This window comes from Phoenix dactylifera, unplaced genomic scaffold, assembly GCF_009389715.1.
Source record: "Phoenix dactylifera cultivar Barhee BC4 unplaced genomic scaffold, palm_55x_up_171113_PBpolish2nd_filt_p 000841F, whole genome shotgun sequence".
Taxonomy (NCBI): Eukaryota; Viridiplantae; Streptophyta; class Magnoliopsida; order Arecales; family Arecaceae; genus Phoenix; species Phoenix dactylifera.
The window spans coordinates 120,220-131,993 of NW_024068206.1; the positions used below are offsets into that span (position 1 = coordinate 120,220).

Here is an 11,774-nt window from a genome sequence, read left to right on the forward strand (position 1 = left end):
GTCGATACTCGGTACGCCTCGCCGTCTCGTACTGTACTGCGTATCGATATTGTAATAGGATGATATTTATACTAGGTCCGACAGGGAACCTTGATACAGAGCATAGCAAGTCTGCAGTACTGGCAGTGACATCTATACTGGTAGGTGCTGGTAGGCTGGCGATACGGTATGGTATTGTGCCATGCCGTTCCAGCCTGAACTGACAGGGAAGTCGACAAGGGAGGGGGGGGAGGGAGAGGACAAGAGGAAGGGAGGTAGAGAGCGAAAGGGCAGCGGAAAGAGGCGGAGGGAGGGGGAGAGAGGGAAGAGAGGAAAGAGGGAGAGGGAGGGATGGAGAGGGAGTGGGAAGGAGGGAGAGGCCGGCGGAGTGCGAGAGGTAGAGGGAGGAGCGGGTGAAAGGGCTTTTGAAGCCCTCTCTCCTCCACGTTGCTGGAACAAGGGTGGAATCGTCAACCACTGCCAACTTCATTTATTATTTTCTTTTATTCAGTTTTTTAAAGTGAAGTTGGTATTGGCTGCCGACTTCACTTCAAAAATTTATAAAAGAAATAAAACAAGGGGTCGAAATAGGGGCTCCGCCCTTGTTTTGGCAATGTGGAGGAGAGAGGGCTTCAGAACTCTTCTCTCCCCCGTCCCTTTGCCTCTCTCATGCTCTGCCAGCCTCCCTCTGTATCTCTTCCTCCCTCCCTCTCTCTCTTCCTCTCTTTCTTTCTCCCTCTCCCCCTCCTTCGCCAGTTTCTCAATTCAAAAGATAGAACTATCCCAATCGGCCTCCGGTACAATTTGCTACACCTGAATTGGTCAGTTTGAAACGGTAGCACCGACATTGGAGCATAGGATGCTATATGCAGTAATCAATGTAGGTTGCAGGTCATGTTTCAAAATATTATAATAGCACAATATGCAGTAAAGATAAATAAGTTTGCAAATCATTGATCCATCTTCTTGGTCGGTATATTGTGTATACTAGCTTAGTGATGCATAGTGACAGTACAATTCGTCAGTTTCATTAACTAGGAACTAAAGGCCAACAAGTTAGTCCCTGCTGGCCAGGACTCGGACATCATCACATGCCTCAAACTTATTTAATTCCTAGGGATTTAACAGTTTGCTGGTACCAAAAGTTAGCAACATGGCCCCCATCTGACTGGGACGACAGTTGATTGTCTCAACTAAGACCATGAATGACAACAACTAATCCCCTGCTCGTCAATCTTTTAATAACAATGTACTGATTGGAACTTTCAAAATACGGTAGCAGTCAACAAATTACAATTTCCATGTAATTTATAAACTTTGAAGTTTTCAATATAAAAGGAAATAACTTCATTAAATCATAAGTGAAAGCAATGAGTTGCATCATCATTATAAAGAAACATTCAAAAGCACAATAATGTGATTTCAAAGACAAAGTGATTACTTCAAGGATATAGATAAACAAATAAACAAGAAGTTTTAGATCTATTTTTCAAAATCTGAAGTACATTGTGTCTAACCTTTTACCGGTTATTTCTATTCTAGCTCTTAAGGATGACTTCCTACCATTCAAAGACAACTCAAAGTCATTCTCCAACTGTCCATAGGTCTCTGAAAATTCAATGAACATATAAACTATAGCACTTCGTTAGTACTCTGACTTCACAAATTCTAGCAACGAGGAAAAATTATATCAAATATTTGACTTAGCATTGGAGTTTTTTTTGGTACAACTAGATCTCGCAAAGATTTGGCCTCAAAATTTCAAGTTTATTATTTTTTTTTTCAAGAAAAAAACTCAAATCAACATTATAGCTAGATACTATTCCGTTGATCTAGCACTCCAAAATAAATTCAACATAATCTCTTAGGGAAGGGTTCAATTCTTGGTTGTCTCCAGATTAAAATATCTGCATATAATCTTAGGGTGCATAAACTTTCATGCCAAAATTCAAATTCTTGGTCAACCAAATCGAGGGTCCATGAAAGAGCATTCAGCATTGTAATCCCCATAATACAGCTTCAATTCTCCTCCATGTGTAACACCTCTATGAGTAGAATTAATTCTTGATTTTCTCCAAAAATCTACAAGTGAACATCATAGTTAACAAAATTTCAAATCCAAAGCCACTTCTTATTCAGTTGATACAAATTATACAGTACAATATCCTTAATGCTTTTTTCTTTGGGGTATTATAATCATATTTTTGCTAAAATATAATGCCGGAGACCTAGAGGGTTGGCCTTTGTGCAACAATAAAGTTGCCCATTATGACTTAGGTGTCATGGTTTACAAATACAGAAATAGCCTCTTCCCATGCAAGGGTAAGGTTGCATGCTTCTAATCCTCCACAAACCTTGCAATGGTAGGAGACTTACGCACTAGGCCCAAGACCTAACAAGATTTGAGAAATCCTTTATAATTAGTAATTTTTTTTCGAATTTCATGACTAAAAGAATTTAACAACTACAACAAGAACCCTAAAAAGAAGTAAGGCTTGTTGAATTAAATCTGACCTCAAATATCTCGAGTTTGGAGCTTGCAACTCTCAGTCAATTCTATTTCTTCAAGCTCAGAAATTTCTCAAAATCTTCAACTATATAAAATTTAGCACCTACCACAAACATAATAATAAATCAAGAAAAGTCACATTTTCTCGAACCTAATGAAAAATCCTACAACTTATTTCCTCCTAAATCCCTAATATTTTTGTCAATAAGTTTGTAAATCAATAGTTACCTTCACCCTTGAAAACATTTTCTTGTTCAAAACTTTTGATTCTCCAATGAAAATTGTTTCAATACTTGTTTTCCATTAAAACATTTTTTTGAGACATTTGTAGGGTCTAACACCCACCTTTCTACCCTTATTGCCACCGCATCCTTAGAGGATGAGTCCACCTCTTGCCCATGTCCCAGGAGGTGGTACCATTCGAACTAAAGTTCAGTGGTTGTTTTCCTTTACAACTCTTGAAACATTTTCTTCTTCGTCTCTTTCGAACAATGGCACTCTTTTATTTTCCATCAAAAATGTCTTAGTGAGTTATTAGTCATTTAGGGCTCCTCTCTTACCATATTTTCATCCATCAATCCATAAATTAGACTGGAACTCACCAAGCCCATCATATTAGGACTGCATGACAAACCCAAGTTCAAACAGTCATATCATACTCATTTTAGGACGAAGTAGGTTGAAGTTGTGCTCGTTTTGAAGCTCTTGAAGTCTTGTTTTGTATAAATTGGTTTCACTCAAAAACTCGAAGTGGTTTATGAATATTGTCTGTTAAAGGTCAGTGTGTCATTATTATTACATGCATCGAATTAATTCCACTAATTCCTAGAGAACTCTAAGTACTAAACATAACTCACATTTGGACAATAATTTATGCAATATTATAATTAAACTATAAAATTAATTTGAGACGTGCAGGGTTTTACAAACCTTGATTAATGATTAACATAAGTTCAATCAGCTATAGAAGAATATTGCATTGTTCACTTATGTATAACTTGTGTAGTATACTAGACAAAGCCTTAATCCCAAACTGCTTGGGGTTGGCTACCTGAATCCTTTTCCTCCGTCTCGCTCTTTTTAGGACTTTCTGAAAGTTGCAGAGATATCCAATCCTTCCTTACTACTCCATCCTATATAATTTTCAGTCTAGCTTTACCCCTTTTTTCTTCTACATGTATGAAATGACTCCATAGTGGTATATCCCTCCATCTATATTGTACATGTCCAAACCATCTAATTTATTCTTTCATCAATTTGTAATCGATCATAAATATGAAAATGATCACTTTTAGGAACTTTGTTATCCTCAATTTTCACTGCACCTTCATCTCTATTTCTAATATTTATCTCTAATACATGTATTCATCCTTAATATCAAACTATTAGATTCTAATGCACTCCTTTATAATTCCAACTTACGATTAACTCTGACCTTTGTTTCATCTATTAAGATTATATCATCCGCATGTAGCAAGTGTGGAGAAATATTATTCTGAATATACCTAGTATGCTCATCCATAGCTAATGCAAAAGGGTAAGGACTTAGAGCAAATCCTTGTTGTAAACTTATCATGATTGGAAACTCAATAGCATTACCATCAGCAGTTCTCACACTAACTACTTTGTTGTGCATGTCCTTAATTATATTAATATTTCTAGTGGAAGCTTCTTTCCTTTCTAATACTTACTATAAAACTCTATAGGGACTCTATCAAATGCTTTCTCAAAATTACTAAAAAAGCTATATGAAGATCCTATCTCTTTTCTGTTTATTTCTCCATTAACCTGCGAAGGAAAAAAAATAGCGTACATAGTCAACCTTCCTGGTGTAAAACCAAATTGATTCTCTAATATATGTGTCACACCTAAATCTTACTCAATCATCCTCTGCCAAAGTTTCATACTATGGCTTATGAGTTTAATACATAGTAGCTAGAGCAATTTTGAATATCTTTATTCTTACAAATTGGTACTATAGTGCTCTTTCTCTGTTCATTAAACATCTTTTTGGTCTTTAAAATTTTATTAAATCAATTAGTCAACCAAATTATTCCCATGTCATCTAAACACTTCCAAATCTCCATAGGGATTCCATCAGGTCCAACCACTTTTCCTATTTTCATCATTTTAATAACCCCCTTTATCTCAGATACTGTAATCCTACATGCAAGGTATGTTGAGCTGGCCTGTACCGGGCAGTTCAGCACGTATCGTACCGGTACCGAGGCCAACCGGTATGGTTCGGCCGTGGAAAATGGTTCCGACCTAGTATCGGCGCAGGGAAGAAGAAAGAAGAGGAAGAAAGAAGAGAAAGAGGAGACTTACCGATACCGAGCCTCGTCGGGGCTTGCTCGCGGGAGAAGAACAGAGGGGAGAGGAGAAGAAATGAGAAGGCTCGGAAAGAAGAACATCCTGCGCGGAAAACGAGTCCCAAAACAAAAACGACGCTGGGTTTTGTGCGCGGTTTTAAGTGGAAAAACAAGAAAAACGCGCGGAAACGCGTTTCACCCGCGCTAGGCCGCGCGCTACCCCGAACCGAGTCGGTACGAGCCGGTACGATACGGTGCCGGTATCATACTGATACGGTGCCCACCGGTACGTCGGTATAATTGGCACGGCGGATCTTACCTACATGTATGTTTAACATTTCTATCCGTAATGGAACTAATAAGTCATCCTTAATTTTTTATATGGCTTTCATTAAATTGTTGATCAAAATATCTTCTTCATCTTTCTTTGATATCATTCCCCTTAACCAAAACATTTTGATTTTTCATCTTTGATGCATTTAACCTAGGTAAAGTCTCTAGTTTTTGTTTCTCTAAGTATTACGATCTTATAGATATTTTTCTCTTTATTCTTAGCTTCTAACTTGCAATATAACTCTTCATGCACTTTGAATCTGGCCTCTTATACCACGTTAGCTTCATTCTTAATCACCTTGTAGTTTTAGGTAGATTTCTGTAGCACTCTTTTTGCCTTAACCGCTAACTAAATTTTCTAATTCCACCATACCTTATTGGATGGGTTTCTTCGCTTTGTTTCTCCTAATACCTCTGTATCCACTTTCTTAATATTGTTAGCCCTCTTTTTCCAGATGATATCGATTTTCCTATCTAGACCCTATTTTCTTTCTTTCAATATTCAATCTTTGAAAGCCATTTATTTCTTCTCGCAAATTTCACCACCTAGTCCTCAATTTCCTATTTTCTTTAGTCTTTCTCTCACTTCCTAGTATGCACATCCAAAACCATCAATAAACAAGGACCTCTGTCTGCTGGTCGGTCAGTAATCGGATTTCTAATAGATATGCACTCTACACTTATATCATTTAGAGCATGATTGATTATATGCACCTACTACCTTGGTATAGTTTTGTCCGCCTCATTCAGTCACTTGGTGTAGGTGATACATAACTGTAACATGGAAATATTTACACATGCTAATTTTTCATTTTTAGAATCTTTGAGTTTCCATAAAATGGATTAACAGCATAAGGCCCTAGGTGCATCTATTGATTGACTAACAACTTTTGTTCGTAAGATGTAGGTAGCCAAGTAGACCACCTTCATGGCATGGGCTGATTTTGGCAAAAAGAAACATATTTGTTTGCTAACTGGCAAGTGATGCCTACATTGATCTTCCAGCAACTCTCCTTGGTTATTTACTAAGCCTTAGTTATTACATATGAAAATCTTCTCTTAACTATTTAACCTTAACTGCAAGAAAGTACTCTAATTTAATAGTCCATAGTGTTAAATAAAAATTTCGATCTACCTTTTGATAATGTCATATATCATTCATCCGTCATCAACAATATTGTGAATGTATGTCATTGAACATAGCAAGTAGTAATGCTAGCTTTAATATGAAAGAATGAACAGCCTAGTTTAGTATTAGCCTGTATGAAACAGCCTTGTTTAGTATTAAGATATTATTCACTTTTTTGCTAGAAGAGCCTAGTCCTTGCTCCAAGTACTCTAGTTGTGTTTCTTAGGAATGAGAAGGAATGGAGTCAATAAATAGATATTATTGACTTTAGTAACTCGTTTTTTAAGATGATAGAACCTCCAATAATTCCTTTTTAAGCACATGAATAGCTGAGAAAAATGCAGCCAATAAATATTGAATTCAAATTGTCACCACATTAAAAAGAGAATCTGGAGTAGTATTCCCCAAAGACCATGAGGTAAAAATTTACATAGGAAATAAGACATACAATGTAATTATTTTATGGATAATATTTTGAGCCGTATGGCTTGTGGGTAAGCAATTAAGCATATTGAAATAAAAGAGTTTGTATCAAGGTTTGTCGGACTGGTACTGAAGCATGTACCAGTTGGTAACTAGCTTGGTACGGTATGTGTACGATAATTGTACGTACCATACCGAGCTAGGGTATACTAAAGCGGGGAGAATGAGTGGGGAGAAAGAGAGAGGGAGGGAGGGGACTCCTGGAGGGTGAAGAGCGAGAAGCAGAGGGAAGGAGAGAGGGAGAGTCGGGGCGCTTTCCTGGGTGTTAATCGGCATCGGTCGGTGTTGAGGAGGTGGGGGTGAGAGAGAGATGAGTGAGCAAGCCAGACGAGCGAGCGAGGCGAGTGACAGAGTGAGCAAGATGAGCAACCAAGCGAGCAAGACGAGAAAGCAAGCATTCTTTTGAAGATTCAGCCATACGCAGGGGAGAGAGTTATGAACGGTGACCATCTCGATTTGGTGATGGTTCAGTTTGGTATAGGTCGAACTGTCCAGTTTGGGTTGGTTCGGCGAACACTTGTTTGAATACAAGTATAGCTGGCAATTTCTTGAGCTTAATAACTAATTACGAAATGCTTCAACACCCATATTACACTCACTTAGGAAACATGATTTTGCATTTTTTTTGAAGAGTGGTTAAAGATTGTGTTCTTGAGGCCTTTGAATATGCTACTTATGTAGCCAATTTGTATGGTGCATATGCAAATTCACCTTGAGAGGACCACAGTATGGTCTTTTTTATTCAATGGCTGATTTTAAGAATCTTTTAAGCAAATCGACTTATGTAAGGACAAAATAAGTGTTATATCAACTCGTTTGTCTTTAAAAAAAAAAAGAAGGATCCAGTTAACTTGTGTTGTATTTACAACAATACATATTTTAACTTAGTGGCAATTTTCCTCTTGTATACACAAGATTTAGTCTGCTTTTCTGTCAACCATCTTGTCTAATCTAAATATATTGTTCAGTTTGTACGTACCCATGTGCAAGTTTCATGTCGTACAGATAGTTACTTCATAACTTGACATTTTGTAAATTGAAAGTCACCCTTCTCCCCCTGCTTCAGCTCCTGTTGACTTTTCCAGATGTACGGCCGTTGAACAACCCCATGATGAGTAGAAGTTCTTAATCTTGAACGTCTTTTATTTAGCTGCACAGCACAAAATGTTTAGTTTTGCTGGTGTCCATTTTGAGTTTCATAAATGCACCTCATTCCCTAAGTCACCTGGTTTTTATGTTGATAAATAATTCAATAGCTAAGTCAGTGTTCTTTAACGTCATATGAGTAAAGGTTCTTTGAGGATGCCAAATGGAAAAGGAATAGTTGGGCATTTCTGGCTCCCAAATTTTGCAAAAAGTAGAAATGGAAGGAAAAGAGCAAGAGAACATGTTTGTGAAAATGTGATTTCCTTGCTTGGACATTCAATTGAGGGACTTCACGAAGAGTTGCTTACAAAGGGGAAGTTGTAAAAATTCGAAGAACCATTAGGGTTTTAATAAGGTAAATGACTAGAGATTCAGTAAAGCTTATTTGGCCTTTGCCATGAAAATGACATTATTTTTATTGAAGGAAGTGCCAATCTATGGATTTCTTTTGTGGGAAAAAATGATCTAGAGCAACATATTCGGACCATCTAATATTATGCTTTCTGACTTTTGATCTCATGGATACAACAAATCTGCAATATAAATTTTGTTCTAGACCGTGCCTTTGAAAACTGACTTTGGTATATCATTTCCATAGTGTTACTTTTATGCTTCATAAATACAGCAAACAAATAATTGGAATTATATTGTTGGTATCTCTGTGTACTTGCTGATGCGGTTAGATTGATATTAATTGTAATCGAAACTTTGTGTTCTTTCAAAGCAAAGATTAACAAATTATTTTCTGGTTGTAGGTATATTGGTTGTCATGGAGCGTGTTAGCTGTGTTATTTTTCCTTTTCCAGGTCTGTTAGTTGTACTTCTTAATTTCAAATATGCTAATATGACATGATGAATCAGCACTTTACACTTTCTCCTTGTGTTTTTGATTATCAGGTGTTTACCTTCAGCCAGAAGGCATCTGTAAATTTCCAGTTGGTGCTGCGCCTCATCCAAAGCATCTCATTCTTGCTTGTATTAGCTGGTCTAGTTGTTGCAGTTGTGCTTACAGACCTTTCCGTGGTAGACATCTTTGCTTGCATCCTTGCATTTGTGCCAACTGGGTGGGGAATCCTTTCTGTGAGTATCTTGGCTTCTTCTCTAACTGTTATGTTAGATTAGTATCATCTTGTGAGTTTGACTGCTTTTTCTATTTATCTTTTGCCATCCACTTGTAATTGGCTTTCTGAATCCTTCATGCCATTTGTTCCTAATAGTGAGCCTTCTAATTTTTTGCCTTTTCCTTTTCTCTCTACTTCTGTCTGCTTAATTCTTCTGTTCTCCTTCACTTAAATGGTAACCGTATAACTTCGTTACAGCCCTTTTGGTCGCACAGTTGCACATGACCATCAGTTCATTAGTTTATTCAATCTTTCTGCATTTTGAGGCTTTATCTATTTTATTTGTTGAGCTCTCTGTTTGTCCACATCTTACTTTACGTGCCTTTACATTCTTATCTCTGGAGTCTTTCATTTTGTGTTCGATTCTCTTATCAAAGACTACAATAGTCAATACAACATTGGTGGGCGAATGTAAACCATTCAGTTGTATTGGTGGGCTAAGATTACAAAAATGTTCTCTTCCCAGTTTGGATGCTGGTTATGTACCGGTTAAGATGTGATTATCAGTTTGACAAGCGAAACAGGTGGCAGAATGGTGTGTTATCTTTAATTGGTCAGTGTCCCAGAAAGGTGCCTAACCTGGCTTAACTTTATTTCATGGGAGAGGGTAAAATAAAGTTAAACATTGGAGCTCCCTCTTCTCTCTCTTTACTTATTCACCATTTTGTACAACTTATCCCACTAACCCTCATGAATGAACTAAATGGGAAATAATTTTAACCCATGGTTATCTGATCAGGGGGAATGGTCATAGGTACCTCCCCTAGTTAACTATTTGGGAATCAAATGATGCCTAAAGATCTTCTCATATCTTCATCCTTCTATCTTTTCTATGTGACATAGATCTATTGTCTTAAAAAAAGAAGTTTTGGATTACTGTTAATTTGTCATAAAATGCTTATGTGGTCCACTATAAATGTGCCATTGCACAAAGCGTACTAAATAATCATTTTAGTCTAGTGAGAAAGATGTTATTTTATCTTGATATATGTTTTCTCCTCTCAATCTTTTCATATGACAGATGAAAATATTTGTTTGCCATCAATTTTGTTAGAGCTTCAAAATAAATTTGGATTATCGGGATAATCTACAACATAAAGGCCATTTTTATATATGCTTACAGCATTAACCAGTTGTTTATTGCTTAATAATGTAAAAAGTTTCCCGACTCTGACATTATATGCTTGGTTAGTTTTTCAAACCATGCAGCTTGAGTTCTTCAGGAATCGACCAAATACAATTGCATTATACGAGACTTATCATTAATGAATAACTTGCAGCCTAGAATGACAGACAATCGAACCGACTGAAGTAAAATTGTCTCGACTCGGATGGAGACATGAATGAGACTGAAGTCACATGACTAACTAGTGTGAAATTAGGCACAAATGAGATGCAAGTCATATATGCATGTGAAAATAGTGTAATGTAGAAGTATGGGTATTTTGATATAATCAATGAGCCTTCACGTGCTCTGCATCTGAATTCGACTGTTAGGGGATTTATGGTGCTGACCCAAATAGAATGCTGTGTATGGTGTTCAAAACATTGATTGCAATTCTTTCACTGTCACCCTTCCCTTTTTCTGATCCAAGCATCAACTAGGCTTCTAACTTCAATTTTTTGATGAAATGGCTTCCAACTTTAATGGATATTATCTGCTGTACAAGCACTTTTTTATGAGGAACTTGAATGATTTTATGAATTATTGAAAGATGTTTTAATCAATGCTGATCCAAATTGGTGCATATATTCAGATTGCTGTGGCATGGAGGCATCTCATAAGGAAGCTACGTTTATGGAAATCAGTGCGCTCACTGGCTCGTCTATATGATGCTGGGATGGGAATGTTCATCTTTGTTCCTATTGCTATCTTTTCATGGTTTCCCTTCGTATCCACTTTCCAAACTCGGCTTCTATTCAACCAGGCTTTTAGCAGAGGTTTGGAGATCTCTCTAATTCTTGCTGGAAACAATCCTAACACCGGGCTATGACATACCGATTGTTGTATGTTTCTACTTAGGCTATCTACTGGATCCTTGCGAGTTAAGATGATAATCCTTTATGTTTAGTTGGCATTAGTTTGGTGTATATTGTATTTTGGAACATCAGATGATGTAAGCATATGCAGATGTCAATTTAATCTCTTTTTCCAATTTGTAAATAGAAGTCAGTCTTATTTTCAGACCCAAACTGTTGGCATTCCGGTACACATTTTATCTTGTGACAGCTACAGGTGTATATCTATGGTGAAATTCAATATTGAACCCACAAAAATGAGATTTACAACTTTTGTCATTAGAAGCTTACTTTCTACAAGAGATGCAGGTTGTTCTTGGATATTTTAATTGCAAAATGTTGTTCGCATTCTCTTTATAAGTTAAAAATTCTTTAAAAAATCATAACAAACTGATTCGACAAATTATTCCCCAAGTAGGAATTCCCTAAATCATGATTTGAGGACCTAATTTGAAATTTCATTGTATGACCTAACACCTAGTGCCAAAATTTCATAATTTACACTTTAAAAAATAAAACTGAAAAGTAGTGCAGCCAAACTCACCCCTAATTTTATTTGATAGACATCAATCCTGTTTTCTGGAATGATTACAATCTAAGAATTCGCTTCTCACGAATTTAAAGGTACCATTACATGGCTGACAAGGAATACAACTATGTCATCAGTTGTGGATTGTGTTGTGATCAGCAACTGTATGTAAATGATGGCCATGCTGTAATGAAATATGCCATTCATTCTAGGA

General features: G+C 36.8%; 1 protein-coding gene across 2 annotated transcripts in view; it reads left to right on the forward strand.

Annotated features, from left to right (window-relative positions):
* The window catches only part of LOC103710565 (callose synthase 9), a 101,431-nt gene extending 90,118 nt beyond the window's left edge, over positions 1–11,313 (forward strand). For both annotated transcript variants that reach the window (XM_039120610.1, XM_039120611.1), the window contains exons 50-52: positions 8,647–8,697; positions 8,789–8,971; positions 10,770–11,313. In XM_039120610.1, coding sequence (XP_038976538.1) covers positions 8,647–8,697; positions 8,789–8,971; positions 10,770–11,006 — 471 coding nt within the window. In that variant the 3' untranslated portion in view covers positions 11,007–11,313. The remainder of the gene's footprint in view (positions 1–8,646; positions 8,698–8,788; positions 8,972–10,769) is intronic.
* The last annotated feature ends 461 nt before the right edge of the window (positions 11,314–11,774 follow it).